Genomic DNA, 22,341 nt, shown 5'->3' with positions numbered 1-22,341 from the left:
TTGCTGGGTGATGTGGGGAACTGCAGCGATCGATGGTACAGCCTCTACAATCCTCCTGCAGCGCAGTGATGCAGGCAGGTGCTAGGCTCAGTGCAGGGGGACATTGAAAATGTAGTGGGGAGAGATAGTCTCTCCACTCAATGAACCTGGGTTACAATGTAACCAACCGTTCTAATTTTGGCAGCAAGTATCAAGTTAGACAGTTGGTGGAAGACTACAGCATCCCCCCTGTAATGAGAGAGTACAGTAGTGTCTTGTCTTGTGAAACAAAAGTTGAAAGCTCGGGCACAGTTGACAGGGGAAGCATCTTTCTATCCACATTTACCCTAATGTCTATTTATAAAGCCATTGACTGACTACTACTCTTCAGGCATCCTATAAAAGACCAGTGCGAGCTGAGAGGCTGCATGTGTATAAAAGAGCAGTGCGAGCTCAGAGGCTGCGGGCCCTATCTTCCCCCTGGCCTTAGGTGCTAAACTGGCATTAAACGCAAAACAACACACTTGGCGCCTGCCTCGGGAAGATAGCATCATGTTTTTAGGCCCCGAAATGCGCTTTATGCCGAAGAGGCGTGACGCAGTGCCAGAATAGGCCAGAATGGGCGTTTCGGCCTTAAATACCGGCCTAACGCTATCTTCCCCCCTGGCGTTAATTTAGCGCTTAGCGCTTTTCAAAACCAGGCCTTATTCACTGCGCCGGCTCCCCTACCAAAGCCACATACAGACTCACATGTGAAATCTCCCAGCATGCATTGAGGCTAATACATTTTGACAAGAAATAGCAACCAAATCAGCCTAAGTAGGCTAAGTGGTAGATATAAATCATATTTATGTTAACACAATATGCAATTAAAGAACATTTCAATATTGGACAAAATAAAACGTAGAAATCAAAACAACCCTATGTGAAACATACATGTAATCCAGGTGGCATATATATCCATCGCAAATACAACGTGATATAGATGAGTGACAACCATAACAGTTGTACTGTGATGTCCGCTCCAACAAGACTTAGCTTACTTGACACGTACTTTTTCAATAAAAACACATTTATGCCATGACTTTACATAATGTAGGCTATATTTATGTTGCATCATTTAGCTTGTGCTGTGATGTGCAGGAGCAGCAGGTAGCCTACAAGTTATAAAACTAAGCCTGTCCTGAATGAGCTAAGTGCTTGTTCACTATTGTGAAAGTTATGTGTAGGCTATACAACATAAAGATCATGGAATTGGATGGTATCAGGAATGTCACCGATAGTTAACGTTCTATATTGTAGGCTAGGGAGACCGCATCAGCCCTGCTGAACAGATCTGTATTTGCCTGGCTGTAGGTTGAATCGTTTTATTCAGGCTGATCTGTGATGAGATATCCAAATTGGCATGAAGAGATGACACCATGGAGCCGCAACCCGGACTGGATTGAGTGGATCGGAGCTTGGAAAGGAAGAATGTCATTGCATAACTGCAGTTCACCAATGACCAGAGTTGTGCATAATTCTATGCTTAAAAGGCGTGGTTAAGTGGTTAACGCCGCGTGTAGCGCCAAGGGGACAATAGGGACTGCGCTGACCACGCCCACTAAATAGTGCTTGGCCTGGCGTTAAACGCTATTTTAAGGCCAGGGGGAAGATAGGGCCCAGAATGTGTATAAAAGAGCAGTGCGAGCTGAGAGGCTGCATGTGTATAAAAGAGCAGTGTGAGCTGAGAGGCTGCATGTGTATAAAAGAGCAGTGTGAGCTGAGAGGCTGCATGTGTATAAAAGAGCAGTGTGAGCTGAGAGGCTGCATGTGTACCTATTGATTAGCAGGCAGAAGCCCGTAAAGCATTTGGGAAACAGAGAGATGGGCAGCGATCAGGAAAGGTAGCATTCCCTCAGGCAATTTATAGACCCATTTGCCTTTATCATATGAAATATTCACCTTATTGTCCACGGTGTATGTGGTGAAAGCCTGGGTGCTGCCCTTAAGGCACAGGGCTTTAGCAATAAAATCCTTACAGGGTGAGAGGTCAAATGTGGGTATATGACATATTGTTATTTTACATGGTGGAGATGACCCCAGGGGGCTCTCATGAAGATTGTATAGACTCCTTCAATGCCTTTTGTGTTTTGTCCCATTTATATTCATATTTATCTCATAATGCCACAATGCGCTGTGCTCAGTTAGTAGACTGAAGATAAGAAACTCTTGCCAGCGCTGACTTAAAGGCTCAGTGCAAACGGATTCATCGCCTATGGAGTCATGAGGTCATGCGGAAACACGCAGTGCGATATGCATGCTGCTGTATGAATAATACATCCAAATGTACATTTATTGATTCTTAATTTCAATCCGTTACATTAGTATTTAACTTTTAATTATGTAAGAGCATTGTAGAATGCAAAGACCATTTCAAAGATCAAACATTTCATTATTATTCCATCTTAGTCTTGTATTTTCGTTTAGATGTCTTCTGTGGCATATGTGTGGGTTGTGGGTCCAAAAAAACTTGATCAAAAAATAACTGAAGTAGCCAGTGCACCTTTTAAAATCTGACAGTGAATTTGCTGTTCTTATATTGACCAGAACAAACACTGGATACATACACTGCACTAGTATCATATGATTAGAGATGAGCCCAGACCTGTCTGGTCAAATCGGATCCTTTTTCCAGAGCGTACCCTGGGCCAAGCGTGATTCATTTGGCTTATTGTAGTAAAGTTACATGACTCACCCTTACTCACCCATGAATCTCTCAAGTGACAAAAGCAGGCCAATGTTTTGACCCAAATTGATAAAGGAGCACAGGTTATTCTTTCATCAAACCGAGTATTTAATGTTATATCTTATCAATCAGCACTCTAAATCCCTTTTTACCGTTTTAACACTTATTGGGATTTAGTGAATCCATAGCTGTAGTTGCATTAGCTAACAATTTCTTTACACAGGAGGAATGGTACAATTACTGCAAGGTCATGTGTTGTAAGGCGATATTGTTAATTCTGTTGGATTGAGTGGGGCCCTTTCTTCAGACAGGTTTGAATGTGCAAAGTATGATTGTTAGGTTATTGACATTGTAACTTATAACACAGCAATTTCTGTCACAGGCACAATTGCTTGAAAGGCGGTCATTACGGTTTTACCAACAAAGTCTATTTGAGATCTTGGCCATACTTTTAGAAATGAACGGCAATAGAAATCAGGCTGATGTCCTGAAACCTTTAGTTTTTTCTCTTGTTGTTACTGCACACAGAGCCGCTCACCATATTTTGTGTCAATTCCGTTTTCTACAACCAAGATGGCAAAGTTCCCCCGAGGACAAGAATCTGAATTCAGTCAGTCAGGTTTGACCTGTTGGCCTCAGTCAGAAAGTATCCTGGGTTTAGACCAGAGACTCGTAAGCTTAATCTGTTAGGCCAGTGTTAATCCACACTAAAATCCCTTTGTGGACATGCAGTGGAGAACTCATTCTCAATGACTGAATGTCTGCTTGACAGAAGGAAAGTAAAGGTGAAATTCAGCATTATAGGCTACACACCTGTACTGTCTCTTCCTTATTTCAGACCCACCATGCTCATTGTTCAACTCACAGGGCCTTTTATTAAAGTGAAAATTCAAAATCAAATATGAACCTTCGGCTCCCTGTTTAGTCTGAGAAGAGCTGAAACTTGGCATGAAGTTGCCGGTTTGTTTCCCTTCCAAACAGACTGGCAGTGATCAGATTTGATTTGTTTTGATCAGAGGGAAAATGTTTTCTGTGTCATATTTGCATTTTGCTATATCGACAGCGGAACCGGAAGTTGTTTTCATTTGCATCGAAATGGATTTGACCCTCAGACTGGAAATGGCAGATAATTATTTTCCCCGAAGTGTTCCTTGTTTGCGGGGGGGAACGGAGCAGAGTACGGCGCAGCAGCAATTGCTCTAACATGGCTTCCAGCACAAATTGCAATGGTGGGCTGTTTGCTTTTTCATTAACATTCAGCCTCTGTCTGATTGCCCCGAATCTGTGAGGCTCCTTCTTCTACAAACCCCTCCCAGCCACCCTGCAGAGGAGAGGGGGAGAGGAATCCTGCCAGCCCCCCCGCGGTGCACGTCTATGGAGACCAGAGACACGGGAGAGGTTCATTGTTTGATGTACACACACAGCGATGCAGTTTGGTGTTATTATTTTTCGCCCAGATGAGATACATTGTGGGACGGCTTGTAACATGAGCTGGAGGAGAGGAGAGGAGAGGAGAGGAGAGGAGAGGAGAGGAGAGGAGAGGAGAGGAGAGGAGAGGAGAGGAGAGCAGAGGAGAGGAGAGCAGAGGAGAGGAGAGGAGAGCAGAGGAGAGGAGAGGAGAGGAGAGGAGAGGAGAGGAGAGGAGAGGAGAGGAGAGGAGAGGAGAGCAGAGGAGAGGAGAGGAGAGCAGAGGAGAGGAGAGGAGAGGAGAGGAGAGGAGAGGAGAGGAGAGGAGAGGAGAGGAGAGGAGAGGAGAGGAGAGGAGAGGAGAGGAGAGGAGAGGAGAGCCTTACTGTGCATCTCAGAAGTATTACATATGCAAAGAAAAATGACATAAAACATTAAAATCAAAAAGGATTACAGTAATTTAAAATATCACAAGTGTTTCAAGCAACACACAAACTCATAATACACACAATATCAAGTGTCAGGAATCTGGCCAAAAATATTTAATTGAGTTCGCTTATTTCTCAATGCATGGAAATGTATTAGCGCTCATGGGCCAATTTGGCCAAGAGCATTTAGAAAAACTGATTTGAACAAGAGAATGAATGGTTCAAGTATTATTCCTTAATTTCCTCACATCATACAAAAATTGGTTCATGCTTACAACCCAAGATGGCTTCCTTGCCAGTAGGATATTTAAACAACGTGCAAAGTCTCTTTCCCGGCTTTGGAAATATATCAGAGGTAATTCTCTGTCAAACAGATGTTTTGCTGAGCCACATCAAAACCAAAAGCTTCTGAGAGATCTCCAGGCAGAGTGTTGAAAGTTGAAATCATCCCAGTGACCTTTGCGCCACCTTAGTCCAGATTAGCATAAAGCACTCTGGGTGACTGAGTGTGATATTAAGCGGCAAATACAGATGTTGAAAGTTGCTCTGTACACCCAAACAAAGAGACCTGGAGGATCGACTCACTTATCCTGTTGGAAACATTTAACATAATCCTCATTTGGTGCGACATTACTGAAAGCGATTACGTTTTCCATAAGCTAGGCTTGATGTAGCAAAACTGTTTACAAGAGAGCTTGATTTTCCCTTTCTTTTCATTGTCTATCGCTAACAAAGTGTTTATCGACTAACTTCGCCAGTCCTCTTCAATCTCTCACTTTGACTGCTTTGTCAACAATGCATGACAAATGCCAGTAAAATGTCACCGCAGGCCACCTGCTTCTTTACTGCGGACAGTAACAGGCACTGAGATGAGGAATGTGAATTCGAGACCTCCTGGCCATCTGAACGAAGTCAAGCTAATAGTCTTGGAATTTACTCTGATGGTCTGTTGGGATAGTTTGCTAACATTTACCGTTGACAGCTGTTTCGATTTCTCAGCTTAATCATATTTGCTTACCCGTCTAGATTCAATATTTGTAAATATTAGCATAACCTTTAAATGGTTTGTGCTCGCTAGCTAACTGGTGTTGACTACAGTAGTTCTGCATATGGAAAAATGGCGTCTGTAGTCTGCAGAGAAGTGAGGCACCCCCTGGCTGGAAGTAACTGCTGTTTGGTTGGGATTATTGATCACATTCATACGCAATGATCATTTTCTCTCTGCAGATTTGTTGTCTAAATAGTTGTTTGAAGCTGTGTAATTAAAATAGCTTTGAAGAAGACCAGTGAATATGCTCTGACATTTTGAGAAGCACATTTTTCAAAACAGCTCTAATTGAAGTGTTTGTTACTCAGCACTTCAATGAAGGACATTTCAAAATGAATTATGATATTAAACTGCTACTGAATGTTCATTTAGTTTCATACCCTATCCTCCATGTTTCACTGTAAAAAGAGAAAAAAGAAAAGAAAAAGAAATATGCATTTTTTTTTATCATAAGCAAACAATTTATATTTTTTAAACCCACTTGGTAATATAATTCATGTATGGTATGATTGTGGACACTTCACTTTATTAACATACAAGCTATTTTATTTATTACCTCTCATGTATGTATGCTAATTAAACAGGCATTTGTTTTATTCCCACCTCGACCATATTGGCTGCCTGTGATGCAATGAGATGAGGAGGAGGAGAAGTAGCTGTAAAGTCATAGTTTCATTATATTGGCCCAAATCCCACTTCAAGAACAAAATAATCCAAACAACTGGCAGAACACACTATCCAATTGCCTAACTCCAATTGTTTTAACCACGACAGTTTTTGTTTTAAAACCAAGGGGTGAATTAATTGTCTCCTTATTGACATGTTCATATAAGCAAAATAGTTACAGTAGCAGTGTATATGAATTTTCTCAGTTGATTGGAAAAAAATTAACCTCCAAAAAAAGTGGATTACAACCCTGAAATGAGATATCCAAATGTATTTCTTAATTGTCACTGACAACTGGCTTTTTAAGTTAAGTCACTTAAAAACATTTATCATCAAGTCATTTCAGCTTTAGTTCAGTGAATGATTTATTAGGTGTTCTTATAACATAACAAATACTGTAAAGGTATTAAGGATAAACATAAGTTAACTCAAATTAATTCTATAAGCTCTTTTGGTGATTTATTTTTTATTTTTTATAGTGAAGCAGGGTAATTTCTGCTTGTCTTCAAGCCGATACTGCTCCTTGCTCGCTGCTCCTGAACGCAGCCTTCCCACAGAGAGAGCAGGGCAGGAGGAGAGCAGGGAAACACTCCAGTCCTAAATACTTTGAGCCCACTGGATGGAGCTGCAACGACACTCCGCAAGAGAGAAGCCTTCTCTAACCACAGCCAACCAGGAGATTACAAACCCAAACCCAAACACTCTACTGAAAATAGAAGTTGAACATAGCAGCCATTAGATATAATATAATATAATATAATACTGCACATCTCTTATTGGTCCTTTTTAGCCATTAGAGCAGTGATTGTCAAAGTCAAATAAATCTCATTACATGTAAGCAATGCATAAAGTGATGAAGGTTGAGCAAAGAATGTGACCAGTTATCTCTTAGCCATGCAGTGTTAGACCTTACTACAACTTTAAATAGGATTAAAATCACATTTTCTGTTTGCCAGAACATAATATGGAGAACATTTTCCTGGCCAAAGTCTTAATTCTCAATATTTATAGATGGTGCTGATAGCACATAGTAATGACTCCAAATTGATGGGACATTACATTGCAATAGAACAGAAAGCTCTTAATGTTTTTATTAGATAACTAATTTGGACAACAATAACACACGTGAAGCTGAAAATCACATGCTAATGAGTCTGGTGTAAATTGCTGGTCAGTGGGAACTTAATGCCCCACTTTTCTTTTCGTTTTCCCATTTTTCTCTGCAGTCTTTCAAATGTTGAAATCCTCAACACTTTCCACTCTCACTGCAAAAAAACACAACAAAATGTTGACCTGGACTTAAGATGTTAGTTTTAATCTAGTTTTGCACTGTCGCTGACTGCAGATACATTTATGAGCATTAGCCAACAAAGCAAAGTGAAGCCTAGCCCAAACAAACTGGGATGAAAGGCGCCCTTTGATCCATGGCCGACCGTGGTGACATCAGCACTTGAGCTCGATTGTTTTCAGCTGAGGTTTCTCTGGGTGGCTTCACTTCAAGCTCATACTGAGGCTGCCGGAGCGGCCGGGATTTACTTCGGCTTTAAGAACCGCAAAGTTAGTTCACAAACGACTTTCAGCTAAACTACAATAGACGCTTGAAAGTACTGTGATGTAGCCTGACAAAAGCTCTTGCGCCGTGGCGTCGTAGACCCGGCAGCACGGCCGTGGTAAACATATCCGCTGTCTTCTCTGGCCTAACTAAGCTCTCGTCATTTGGCACCACGAGCAGAGCTGTGCCAAGCCTCATGTTGAGGCAGCGACGGCTCACATTCCGTCTGATCATAGTTGTGTGTGACATTCAAAGAGGATTATGGGAATGAAATGTGATAAAAAAAACTATTTTCACGTGACCCCTGAGCACTTGACCTCTGATCGGCTAGCGCAGCGTTGCACCGAGGCTGAAACCTCTCTGGGACTCTGCAGGTTCGACAATCCGTCTTCGTGCTTTTAGAAACCAGACGTGCGTGAGTCACAGTTGATCTCTATGTTGATCCCAATAAGAAAAGCAAAACGGAAAAATCTGATGCCGACCCCATAGCAAATCAACTGTTAACTGTTTAATGTGCTCGTGGTATGTCCGTCCCTGCACTGTGTGCTATATGAAATGCTACATATGAAATCACAGTGTTTTATAGAGCCCGACCGATATATCGCTCCACCGATATTATCGGCCGATATTGGCCGATAACCAATATATCGGTATCGGCCGATATGTTGGCCAATTTTTTTATTTTGTATTTTTTAAGTCATAGACAACATGTTGTATATATTTGATATTTTTTCTTAATTCAAGTTATATTTTCTATTTGTTCTATTTGTGCTTTTGTATTTCTAGTTATTTATAATTATTAAATTCCCAGTTCAGTTTACTGTTTCATTGCATTGATGTCATTTTGGACAATAAAGTTTATTGATAAGCTGTAAAATATCCTGCCTACATTACATATCTCAAGTCATGTCAAGTCATATCTTTGTCAAGTGTTATATATTTGAGGGATCATTGCAAAAACATTGTGTAATATAATGTGTATATTTAATATAAGAATATCGACCGATATATCGATATCGGATTTTTTTTACTCCAGTATCGCTCGGGCGCTAGTGTTGTATGTTGAATTAGGCTACTGCAAGCAGAATGTTTGAGGGAATCCTAGCACAGGTCACCAGAGGAAAGAAACTATAAACAGGGACAACAAGGATTGTGCCCCGATTCCCTTCTATAAAGCAACACATTCACAGACAAGGGAAAGCAAAAACGTAATCAACAATAAAAACATTCAGACACAGACGTAAACATAATACTTTGCACAGCCGTGGTTTAACTATAGCCATGTCACCCCACTGTTACACCCCCCCCCCCCCCCCCCCCCCCCCACACACACACACACACACACACACACACACACACACACACACACACTCAGGTCCACTATTATTATATTATTGTGTATTTGTTACTGGCGGCCAACATAAATATCTTGATGTGCTTGAACATGTTGACAAAGCAGCCATGGCTCATTGGAGCTTGATGGATGGCTGTGTGTGCCTGGCTAATTATTAGTACACATAAAAGGATGCTGTTATTTCCAGACCTGGCCCAGCGGGCCCCAGCCAGACGGGTCACTGGGTAAATACGGAGCCATCAGTCTGCGACTATATCACTCAATCTTGATGTATGAGCAAAGAGGTACAAATTAAACGTGCAGCGACCTTCTAGGGGGTACAGCGCTCAGCGGGACGCCATTTGGGCTAATTCCTGCGTGGGGTTCAGACAATAGGGCACTATACCACATGCTGTAATGACTTTGTGTACACACATCTGGATTTAAGCTCCCACAGGAAGCGAATACACTTGAAAAAGAGGCCTACCATTATAACTGTGCAAAATTTAGTATGTGCGGGTAAAACAAGTGGAGGGAGTGTGTACGTGTGTGTGTTTGTGTGTGTGTGTGTGTGTGTGTGTGTGTGTGTGTGTGTGTGTGTGTGTGTGTGTGTGTGTGTGTGTGTGTGTGTGTGTGTGTGTGTGTGTGTGTGTGTGGCGGGGGGGCAATAGTTTCAGATGCAGATGTACAGGCATGAAAATGTGCCAACTATTGACCTCTTCATATCATCTGTTCAAAGTTAATCATTGCCATTGAAACAGGGAGAAAATTTGCTCTTTGGAAAAGAAGGCAGTGAGCTCAAAGAGGATTAGATGTCCTGTATATCCCTCAAATCTCTCGCTTTGCCTACCATTTTCCTTCAATCCCTAAGCTTCCCACTCCGGTTACAGCCATCTTGCTTCTATTTGACCATGCTGCAGTCCCACTTTCCATACCAATACTATCTCTGTCATTTTGACGAACGCGGACAGAGCGATAGAGAATGTAGGGCTCCAGATTCGGGGGATAGCGCCGAGCTGCTGCATCTGGATTTTATAGCAGCTCAATTTTCTCTGTTGGTGTGCGGCTCAGATTGGATGTGATGAGCCGGGCGAGCTGACACGGAGTCTGCGTGAAAGTCAGCCCTATAGACTGATATTGATATCGATCCACAGGTCCAGCGTCAGACAGCTGCTGTGCATCAGCCACAACACAGTGTGATACACAGAGAGCACAAATTTGCATCAGGTCATATACCAGCACAGGAGGGCAGGGTTACCGTTATTGTCTTGAAAATCTTTCCAAATCAAGATTATAATCTTGTTTGTGTTCTTGTGTATACTGAATTACAAAGAAGACATATGTATGTGTTTTCCACAGCAGCCTTGCATAGCTTCACCCATAATAACCCCAAATCTGTTGTGCGGCACACAAGTTCTAAAAGTATTTTAAAACTCGAGTACAAATATTTATAACTTTATTGATAGTTTACTTGTACAAGATGTACATTCATATTTTGTGAATCAAAAGGGGAAAACATAAACTGTACGATGATGGTTCATGTTTAGGCATGCTTGCATAATGAAATGATAATAATTGCAATGGGTACAACAAATTCCATGGAGTATTGTTAAATTCAACCATCCCTGAAATGTTTGTAAACTCGGACACGCTACATTTTAGGCAAACAATGCACTACAGCCACACCTCCTAATTCAAATTTAACACTTAAAAAAACCCATACAAAAATAAATGCAAAGCCATGTAAAAATGTACACTTGTAGTTCAACTATTTCATCTTTCATAAACTTTCAGACAAAATAATAAATAAAACACCCATATGTTTAATTTAAAATGGAGACATAGATAAACAATTCTAGATGGAGGTTTGAGAACAGAGAAAAGGTTGGAAACTGTTAGCGGCAGACCTTAGCATCTACATATTTCAGGGAGCTACGACAGCAGTGTTTAAAGGTTCCCAAAATAATGTTTGAATTTCAAAACCTCTCAAATTCTCTTAATTTGTCTGGAACAATTTGTAAATATGGTTTGGATTATTTGGAAATGAATGATGAAATGTCACATGTAACATGCAGAATTAAGCTAATCATACTGAAAAACAACTGCTTCGTTTGGATTACAATAACGATTTGTGGATTTTTGTTATGAACATTTGCCAAAATCGTAAATGTTTTTTTATGTTCTTCTCTAATGTGTAGAGCGGTGGAGAGATTTTTATTTTATTTTTTCAGATAATAAGCAGTTCATTTCTGCAGCATCAAAACATGTGTTTCCTCAGCAAGTAATAACTGTACCTGATGTATACAAAACTGAATACATAGGAGTTTATGTGGGATATGGCACATGGTTGTGAATGAGTTTTCTTAAACTTAACATAATATACACTGCCTTAGAAAAACTGGTGTGTTTGGCAAAGAAATTCAACACTCCAACGATATCAGTGCTTGAAAAATGACTGAAAATCATTGGGTCTCTTCATCATTGAGGATTAACTGCTAGTTGTTTTTAATTTTTTCCTATTTACAGTATTGCACTTAAACTGCACACCATTGCATTTCAGTTTAACTGATGCTTTTTCTTCATATTTTCAGAATTACAAAAACGCAGTTATACCCTTTATCCAAGATAATGTCCTTTTGCTGATAGCATGATGATATCAAATCCCCCCTCAATTAGTAAAGTAGTATCTGCTTGTAGTGCCATTTGTAAACACCCACATACAAGACCTGAAGTGCAAAGGCTATGTTCACTTCTTCACCCAGGATACAGCACAATCAACAGAAAGGAATAAGGAAAGAGCGCACAATGTGAGGAGAAATGCAGAAGGATGTCTCACTGACACATGCCCAGCAACACACAGAGTAACGAGTCTGTCCCCTCCTCGGCCAAGAAGAAAGGATTTGTAGCTTTTTGTTCTAGCACAAGTCCATAGCATATAGGGCTGTCAAACCCGAATGGAGACCGGTGACCTTTCACTTTATGGGTGGGGGCGGGAGGAGGGCGGTTGGGGTAGTGGGCATGTTGAATGGCAGTGTTAAAAACAGTTGTTGATCAGCAATATGTCAGGTATGAATAGAAGGCCAGCCCCAGAAAGGTCTGTTATCCTCCATTAGGACTCATGCACTTGGCAGCAGCAGGGAACACAGTGGTTGGAGACAAATATGGCCATTTTATGTTTTATATTTGCCATTAAATTTTTTGTTTGTTTGTTTGTTTGTTTGTTGTTGTTGTTTTTAAGTGAGGGAGGTAAAGGTGAAAGCCGTTCCAATGCCTCGGCGGTGTGTGGGTCTGTCCGTTTCCCCCCATGCTCAACCCCTGTGCACTGTCAACACGGCGGCCATCGGCATCAGAGAAGCTCTAGTTTGGGGCCCTGCTGCTGCCTGCCCGTTTGCTTTGTTCTATAACGTCTTCTGGTGTGGAGCGGCCGGCCCCGGCCCTCACACAGACATCCACATGTGTTTGTACGGTCCTGGGGTTGTGATCTGTGCCTGGAGTGGACTGAGCCACTGGCCCCGCAGAAGTCCTGCCTGTTGGGCGAAAAGTAGAAGGTGATTTCATTGGTATTTAATGACCGTTCTCTACAAGTGGTTTGTTTTGGCAGCTGGTTTTGTGACAATTTTCTCGCTCCCTCCTTTCCTTTTTCTTTCTTTTTCTTCCTCCACTGTTCTCCCCCTTTCTCTCTCACACACACTCTCTCTCCCCCCTCTCTGTCTGCGTGTCTCTCTTTCACTCTCACTCAGTCAGTCAGTGTTTTTGTTTAGTTTAGTTTTAGCTGTGAGTGTCATGGCCCTTTCACAGGCTCAGTCTTGTGTGAGAGGCCGATTATGGGCATCAGGCGAGCGGAGGGGCAGCCCGGTGGGGTCAGAGTCCCAGAGCCTCGGTGTGTTTTCTTGCCTTGAGTCGCAGGTCGGCGATGCTCGAGTTCTTGCTGTTGCTTTTGGCAGCTGCCGCCACCGCCGCCGCCGCCGAAGCCGAGTCGGCCAGCGAGGCGATTGGTAGTCCAAAGGGAGGGGGCGGGAACATCAGGTAGGGAGCGTGAGCGGCCAGGTGAGGGTGCAGGTGGGGGTGGGAGTGGGCGACCCCCTCCAACTGGAGCTGGGCTTGGACCTGCGGGACAGCCAAACACATACCCCGGGTTAGTCGCTCGCTCGGTCCCAGCCCCTCAGGCCATGTGCGTGCGTGCGTGCGTGTGAGGAGGGTTGAGGATTTAGGTTTCACAGTCTAACACTATTAAATTCCCCCTCAAGTTGGACCCCCTCAAAGCGGTTGCTTACAGTGTGTTTTCTAAGAAAATAGTTAAGGGCTGCACTCTGAGCTTTAGCCCTATCTTCATGTCAGCTATTCTAAAAGTGAATGAATCATACATTGCGCTCAGACACCACATCCAATTTAATAGTCTAGAATCAAAGTCTTTCTAGGACCCAGAACAGATTTGTTTAATTCAGACTGAGGACTCCGTTATATCCTTGGAAATATGCAGCGTCTTGTGATCCTGATTATGTATTCAATTGCATAAATAAACAATTTTGCGCTTAAAAGATATTCACATATTTGGATTTATAAATATTTATCCAGACATATTCCTGAGCAAAGGGGAAAAAGGAGTCGTAAGGAGCATGGAATATCACTTTTCACATTCTTGGCAATTATTTTATGAGAAGTAGGTGAAAATGAGGCATCCTCGTACTTCAGAGAGAGAACTGAGCTGCCTCTTGCCATTTCGCTGCTGTTTCAAGCACCACAGGAAGAAGTAGGAAAACTAGAGTGTTTCACGTTTTCTTATCCAACCAAAACACAACTTCAATTCATGCAACGTATAGTCAAAGTTTTACCTTGACTAAACATTTCAGCTAATTTTTCACTTAGTTTGCTCCCTTTCAAAATGGCCTAAAACACTGAAAATGAGTCAAGTTTAAGTTGTTAAAGTGAAAGGGAAAATTAATCTAAACAACATTATATGCCTTTTGCAAGGAGATTTCTTTACGCTTTCATACCTGCTCAGCATTGCAATGACATGCGTCCCAAACACAACCTGCTGCAACTGTGACTGAATATTCCCAAATGGCATTTGATAAAATACAAAGAACTGATGGAAAGCCAAAACACTCCCTCTTGAAACTTTATTTGTGAACTAATGATATCTGTTGCTTTTCTCTGTATACTGGACAAGACGGAAACGGATCAGTCTCTATCACAACAGGTGGTGGACATTTGATGTGTGTGTGTGTGTGTGTGTGTGTGTGTGTGTGTGTGTGTGTGTGTGTGTGTGTGTGTGTGTGTGTGTGTGTGTGTGTGTGTGTGTGTGTGTTTTGTTTGTCTCTTGCTTTATTTTGACAGTTGACATTGAAGAGAGGCAGGAAAGATGGGGGAGAGAGGGGGGACAACATGCCACAAAGATCCTGAGCCAGATTCAAACCCACGATGTTGCGATCACATGACATGTACTTTATCCAACCGAGCCACCAGGTCGGCCCACTTACTTGTTTATGTGCATGCGTTACAATGTCACATATATATGTCATGTGTGTGGTGCCTGTGTGCCCTGCCTTGTATATATAGTGAAGCTCTCTCAGTATGCAGGCCTCATGCCTCCACCCCTGCCAACGCAGCTCAACGGCAATATCCATCAGAGCCCACTCCATTCCCTGCTTTCATCATCTCTTTTATGTGCTCGCGCCTGCCGCACTGTTGGCTTAATTAGGCCGCTGCTTTTCACAAGGGCGAAGCAGACAACGCAGCGGCCGGGACGCAACCGCAGATCAAATGTCTCTGTCCACCTCTCCTCTTCCCTCCCTCCCATCACACCGCGCCCGCCTCACCCGCTCAACACAGCCAGGAGGAGGTGGAGCCACCCCAACCCCCCATCTTGACCCCTCCATACACACACACAGAGGCTCTATGCATATACATGTAGCTGCATGAAGCCTATAGGTTAATGTGAATTTATACATTTAGAACGCCTAATATGCCGCCACCCACGCACCTATACTGTATGCAACCAGCTACACACACACACACACACACACACACACACACACACACACACACACACACACACACACAGTCACATCATGTGGCTCTGAATTGTTCACCAAGCTGTTCACTCATTCCACCCGCTGTTATGGATTTGTGTTCACCCCTGCACTCCAAGACGCCCAATAATCATTTTTGCTGTGAAATTATGCAACCATGTGCTGGGTAACAGTACTCAATACCTTTAAGGTATGGACCGAAATGACCCAAAAAACTTCTCCAGTCAAACAATATCTGTAATCGATCCTTTTTCTACACAGATCTAGGGGGGGAAATAGTTTGTATGGTTTTGCTCGCAGCCAATCACAGCAAGCGTTCTTCTATTTAATGTGGTGTGTGATTGGCCCACTACCGCAGCAGATACAACCCATACAGTCTGTGGTGGTTGAGCACGATGGACTCAGTAGAGAGAAAAAAAGTATTGAATGAAGTATGGGTATCCGTATCACTTTAAGTGTACTCGTGTATACTGGTATTGTAATTTTTTAAACGATACCCAGCCATACAAGATAGCCTACAGTATTGATCTTTGATATACATATTCTGTAATCAGCCGCTCTCAAACTACTGCTTAGATGCGTCTAAATCTCAAGCCTTGTCAACCCCCGCTTATATGGATATAAGGACATGGCCTACCTGTTGGAAGGGCATCCGGAGGGCACCCATATTGACATAGGGTGCTACTCTGCACGCGTCAAGGTGACTAGCAGTGCCCAGAATAACACCTGCGGAGAAGGGAGAGATGTCTGTCAGACAGCCAGACAGTTGTTGTTGTGTGAGATCAGGAGGCAGCAGGTCACACATTTCCACATGCAGTTAAAAATAGTTAAGAGGAATGTTGGGTTTTATAAACAACATGCATGTGTGAAATCCAAAGTCAAGACCAAACCAAGCACAATGAACATGTAAAAGAGGAAAAAGAGAATTCAAACTAATAAAAACAAATACAAATAAAAGTAGAAGTCACATTTACCTTTGTGCATCTGATTTTCTTGTTTTCGACATTTTGCTCTTCTGTTTTGAAACCAAACCTGTAATTGAAATTGTAGACGTAAAATATTAGTCATACTGAATACTAGATAACAATAAAAAATTCAGCAAAAATAAATAAATAAAATATATATCATTGATATCACATTCATTGTCAGATAATTTTATAAATGACAGACATGTGATAAATGTCTTTATTTGACCAATACAATCCACCAATACATATTTTGATGTTAATATTAGAATTTGTAAATAGGCTACTCATTTGTAATCTAAAAATACCCATCAGTCTTCAAAACTACAATAGGCCCACCTCTGAATAAACCAATTATCTATATAGCCATAAGGCAATTTTCCTTTTACTGGACTAAAATTAAATACAGAAATCATATTAGAAAAAATAGATCGATATGCAAATAAGACGGAAAAACTTTAGCAGTTGTCAAAGAAATAGCAATGATAACTAGTCCAATATCATTATGAGGTAAGGAAAAACAACACAGGCACACTAAGTCCTTATAATATTGCACGAATTATTATTATTAAAAATCACTACAAACGCACCATTGAGTGCCACAGACACATAAGTCCCTATAGGAACATTACAGGACTGTTGTAGTGATATTTCGTTTGGGTGAGAGAGAGAGAGAGAGAGAGAGAGAGAGAGAGAGAGAGAGAGAGAGAGAGAGAGAGAGAGAGAGAGAGAGAGAGAGAGAGAGAGAGAGAGAGAGAGCGAGAGAGAGCGAGAGAGAGCGAGAGAGAGAGAGAGAGAGAGAGAGAGAGAGAGAGAGAGAGAGAGAGAGAGAGAGAGAGAGAAAGAAATGCTCCATTAACCTTCCAATTTGCTGACTGGCTTTGAAGCCGAGGCTGCAGGCTAGTCTATTGTTAATCATCATCAACCTAATTTGCCTTGGTGAATAACATTATCTCTCTCCCCTCCGACCCCGGAATGATTCTCGTTTACAGTTGCGAAATTAGCGATATGTCGGACCACGAAGGGGCAGACTGATGATGACTCAAGGTGCCGAGGAGCCATTTTAAACTGCGAGACCGTCGTTCAACAATATTGTGTTGATGGGATTGGACTGCATTAACACTAGTCGATAAGGTAGACATAGCATATTGACAAAGACCAGCATGAGAGCCAATGACCAAATGAACAAGTAGGTCATCTGATATCCAAGGTTACTAAAAGGAATGTTACATGAATATTACCTCCTCAGTTGAAAAACCATAAATTAGGCTATAAAGTCATAATCTCACAATTGATTACAGACTATTAACCCGAATTATAGGCTTGTTACAGTGATTTTTCGTTAGGGTGTGACCTCGTGATAGTTTTTCAGCAACTTTTTTCTTTATAATTTATTGTAGACCAAACTTATTTTTCGGTATTATTATTATCATTATTATTATTATTATTATTATTATTATTATTAATAACATCATCATCATCATACAACAACAACAACAACAACAACAACAACAACAACAACAACAATAATAATAATAATAATAATAATAAATTAAGATCTACAGGCCTTTGTTAATTAGCAGTCATATAGGCGGTTAGTTATCGCTTTACAGCAATACATATTGGTAGAAAATGTGTTTATGAAAATCCCAGGTGTTTTTGCATCGACACACAGTAAACCTTCAGATAAATCAATGCTATATTAGACAGCCCGGGATCAATTCCAATTACGTGCCAGTATGTTAAGCAAAGTGAACTACACTGGTTCAGACAGTTATTTCTTCATTAAGGGCCACTCAATGATGCGCTTCACAAATACCATAATCTCATTTCCTTTTTGATTTTTTATTAGAGACAGTGAATAATGACATTTAATTTAGCACCGTGCCAGAAACCGAAAGATATTAGTCCTAATTGAATTACTGCCTGCTCCTCACCAAGCTCTCATAACTTTCAATTAGATTCATTGACAGCTGCTCGGAGCCAGGTTCAGACCTTCCATCAGCCTTGCAATTCACTTTCAATAGATCTGGTGTTAAGACCAAAAACATGTGCCATGGTCTTCCGAAGGTATAGCGTGAAAAGAAAGAGGCTTTTTCAAATGCCTAGTCCTGATTGTGATATACCAATATTATAGAAATTGTTTTATTTATTGTTATACATTGTATTAGTCTTAATATCACCCTGCATTGTCAGCCTATCGGCAATGTTGTGCTAAAAAATGGTATAGTCGGTGGGCTTATAAACCTCTGATGTGGCTGATTCATCCGATTAGATAGCTGAACAGCAGCAGAGTTGCGACAGAATTGAGTTATTTCTAATGTGTTTTTATGGGGACAGTACATCAAGCCAATGGCAGATATTACAAAGAAAATGAGGGGGGATACGAGTTGACAAGAGCGCGTCCGCTGAAACAGCCATTCAAGCTCTTCATTCATTGTAATCATACATGTTCCGATTTTTATTGTATTTATTTATTTATTTATTTATTTGAGATAGGCCTATATAGCCAGCTCTTCTAATGATATAGGCCTCTTCACACTTTCCCTACTGGAACTTCAGGCTTCAGCAGGTGACTATGCTGCTCATTGTTTAATATCAACGTCTATAGTCAGTGTAATTATTATTTTTGAGTTTTCATCTTATCGAATATAGCCTATCTAAGGCTAATTTAAGTTGTGCTGCATATTCGGCCAACAACTGATATATTTACCTAATAGCTTTTTTTTAATGCAGGCCTAACTCCATTCACGAATAAAAACGGTAACCCCACAAGAAACCAAATATCAAAACTGTCCCTATTATAATGACCGCATCATACATAGAATGAAAATAATAAATTAAACTAAGGTCCCTAAACTCACTATATTGACGACCAAAATTATATGCCTTTTTTTTTTTTTTTTTTTTTTTTTGTTGCTAATTGTTGTTCAATCTATCCGTCACAACTGGGTTGTGGTGGAGGCGCTCTGCACGTTTTCACTTCTGCATATTGCGTCTTGTTTGTTTTCGTCACTGAATCATGAAAACAGGTTTTACGTGCACTTATGGCAGCCCATAAACACGTCAGTAGTGGCTCACTCATATAGGGCCTCATATGAACAATTTAAGCTGGAAAACATGCTATAGTATTTTGAGAGCAATCAGAGCATGCAGGGCAAACGGGCATTTAAATCGACAGCCTCTAGTCTGTAAAAATACAAGACGAATAAAAAAGGCAAGAAGACAAAAATCCATTGATGTAAAATTAAATTCTTCAATATTTCCCTAACAGATCTATGTTAATTGCTTAAGAGTTGTCTATACAGTTTGGGAGATGTTTTTTCTTCCTTAAAATAAGACGAGTTTATGTTCCAGATTTGTGTTTTTCACCAAGGCAAAGTGTGTCCCTAAAATACATCAAGCACTGACTGGATCTCAACAAACACACTGCAGCTTCCATAAAACCACAAAGCATCGTCAGTTCGGAAACTTCATCCAATCGATATAGGCTTACATTCAAGAAGATGCAGACATCACAGCAAAACTAGTCTCTGTAGGAATATTATCGCCACTTATATATAAGGTAATAATAAACTCAAGACTGAAACACACAGACATGCAGCTCCCTTACACAGCAGAACCGTCCTAACCCCCATGGTGCTGATGGTACCAGTGGCCGGAGTGCTGTTGTCCTACCTGCACTCTGGCCTCGGACAGGCCCAGCCGCTGGCTCAGCTCCTCCCGCATGAAAGCGTCGGGGTAGTGCGTCTCGTCGAACAGCCGCTCCAGCTCGTTCAGCTGCTCCAGCGTGAAGTTGGTGCGGCTCCTCCGCTGCTTCAATTTGCTCTGCGCGTCCTCGTCTTCAGACTTCACGTCCTCCTTTTTCTCCTTGCACTCGTATATCCCTGTTGAATGGCCGACGTTTCAAAAAAGGGAAAAAGATTACTTATACGGGCATTTAGGTTATACACTCCTGAAGCAGTCGCATATTGAACGCGCGCGCGCACACACACACACACACACACACGCACACACACACACACACACACACACGCACACACACACACGCGCACACATTACATGCACTTTCTGTTTCTCTCTCCATTGCATGCATGCATACATACACACACACACACACGCGCACACACACGCACGCACACGCGCGCACGCACACACACACACACACACACACACACACACACACACACACACACACACACACACACACACACACACACACACACACACACACACACACACACACACACACACACTGGACTGGGCTACAACCTACCCTGGGCTATATGGCACCAATATAGCCTATACTAGGGTATTATTACACAGCCTATTTCTTTAGAGAGGCCTATGGCTGCATTTCCAAAATCCACAAGTCACTGTACTCATGTCAGTCCCATAAAGAAAGGAAATCATTCAATAGCATTGCGCATGTAACCCTAATAGGCGATTTAAAGAGCAGAGAATTAAGCCGAGGCTAAATCGAGAAGATTATAGGCCTAATTAACCACCTTTGTAGTAAATCAGCCTGTAGTTCAGGCTGCATATAAAAAGTGACAAGCCTTAACATTTCTCCAGCCAGCAATCCTGTACATTTTTTCATTACAATTGGGAAAAGTCTGCACACACGAATAGCACTCTGCAAGGGCAGAAAGTATGCCTGCAGATGATCTGTTAGTAACAGTCTTGCAAATGTTGTGGCCTATTTGGTCGCAATTTGTTTGTTTGTAGTTTACTGACATGAAAATCACAATTTCCCACCATTCAACGTTCTCCAGATTAATTCACTGCGGGACTGGCTGTCCTATCCATATCAGGCTATCCCTGACAAGTGTCAGCCTAGAAAAGTAATACAGGATAACACAGCATAATGCAGACTTTTTTCATCATAAATCCACAGATTAACATTAATGATGGTCATGTCCTGTCTGACGCACGCCTCTTGTCAAAGTGCACTGTATCTGACTGCTGAGAGTCATGTGAGAAGTGAAAGTTAGGCCTGCCCTGCTTTCCATAGCCTATACTTTGGCAACAGTGTTTATTGGCCTATAACGTACAGGACAAGCATTTTGAAAAATGTTCAGTGTAATTGGACAAGTTACGGGATTTAACAGCTCTAATGAGAAAATAAGGGCTGTATACGAAACATAATTATACTATAGCCTATCTTAGGACACATTACAATAGCATCAGAAAAACTTTAAAATATAAGCTGGGGTGAAGAAATGCCACACATAATAAAATACCATAAGAGGGGAGAATACAATGAAGTATAAGATCTCAATAAACATATTTGGGTTCCTTAACAATATTATAGATATGAATCAATAACACGTGAGATTAAAACAATGCCATTTATAGACGATGAGTTCACTATAAACTCACTATTGAGTATCAGACACTAAAACTCACTATTATATGAATACTATTATAGGAAATAGTAGGCTAGTGATTTTTCGTTAGGAGAATGGACTATCTCAAAACAATCAGCAAATAGTTCAGATGATGGCCAGGCTGTGGGCCCACCTCCTGCTAAATAAATCATTGTAATAACAGATGATGGAGATGCTGTGTGTTATGGAACCTAGATGAAGTGAAAACGAGTGGCGTTATCGTTATGCAATTCAATGCAACTCTTCCTGCACACGGATTTGTAAAAACGTCGCTCCCGATACAAGACAGCTGTGCGCTGGAGACATTTTGCCGACGCAAAACGGGATATTTGGATGCAAAAAGAGAAGCCCTTACCCTCTGCAGCCCTCGACACATTAAACTCCTTCAGTTTGTCCTTTTCCAGCTCTACGTGCTCCTTGAACAGATGCACCGGACAGTTACTGTCCGTTATGTCCTGCAGGTTTGTGTCCGGGCTGCCCAGCTCCCTCGCCCGGGCCAAGCCGCTCTCCAAAACTTCCCTGTACGTGATACTCTCTTTGCTGCTCTCCTTGGTTTTCTGATCGAACGATTTCGACACGAATGCCGTAAGTTCTTCCATGGTCGCTCGGTCGGTCGTTCGGGCGGTCAGTAGTGGTCCTGGATGGGGAAATCCACCGTGAATGATCACCGTCTCTCTACAAGTCTGCTCTCGGTGCGCTCTTTTTGGAGATGGCAGCGATAGATATAGAAGGGGTGGAGAAGAGGTGAGATCACTCCTGCTGTTGTGACTGTGTATTTGAGAGCACACTATTTATACACGGCCACCTCAGCCC

At 41.7% G+C, this 22,341-nt stretch overlaps 1 protein-coding gene across 3 annotated transcripts; it reads right to left on the bottom strand.

The window, feature by feature from the left end:
• Positions 1-10,644: 10,644 nt before the first annotated feature.
• Positions 10,645-22,141, bottom strand: shox (shox homeobox). 3 transcript variants are annotated; one of them, XM_083638568.1, is made up of 6 exons: positions 21,884-22,141; positions 19,817-20,025; positions 16,148-16,205; positions 15,811-15,899; positions 13,036-13,248; positions 10,645-12,668 (listed from the first exon to the last, which is right to left on the bottom strand). In XM_083638568.1, the coding sequence occupies exons 1-6, from the start codon at positions 22,125-22,127 to the stop codon at positions 12,579-12,581; spliced, it is 903 nt and encodes a 300-aa protein (XP_083494694.1). In that variant the 5' UTR covers positions 22,128-22,141; the 3' UTR covers positions 10,645-12,578. The 3 variants fall into 3 exon arrangements, with proteins under 3 accessions (XP_083494694.1, XP_083494692.1, XP_083494693.1); XM_083638566.1 differs by lacking the exon at positions 10,645-12,668 and having other exon boundaries at positions 12,901-13,248; positions 15,811-15,920; XM_083638567.1 differs by lacking the exon at positions 10,645-12,668 and having other exon boundaries at positions 12,901-13,248.
• Positions 22,142-22,341: the final 200 nt, after the last annotated feature.

Source organism: Poromitra crassiceps (genome assembly GCF_964638095.1).
Source record: "Poromitra crassiceps genome assembly, chromosome: 6".
NCBI lineage: Eukaryota > Metazoa > Chordata > Actinopteri > Beryciformes > Melamphaidae > Poromitra > Poromitra crassiceps.
This window is presented reverse-complemented; position numbering and strand designations above follow the sequence as displayed.

Coding starts and splice junctions, on each gene's coding strand:
- shox (XM_083638568.1), bottom strand. CDS start 22,127: ATGGAAGAACTTACGGCATTCGTGTCGAAATCGTTCGATCAGAAAACC. Junction 20,026..21,883: donor TGTGTCGAGGGCTGCAGAGG/GTAAGGGCTTCT, acceptor GCCATTCAACAG/GGATATACGAGTGCAAGGAG. Junction 15,900..16,147: donor AGAAAATCAGATGCACAAAG/GTAAATGTGACT, acceptor CCTTCTCCGCAG/GTGTTATTCTGGGCACTGCT.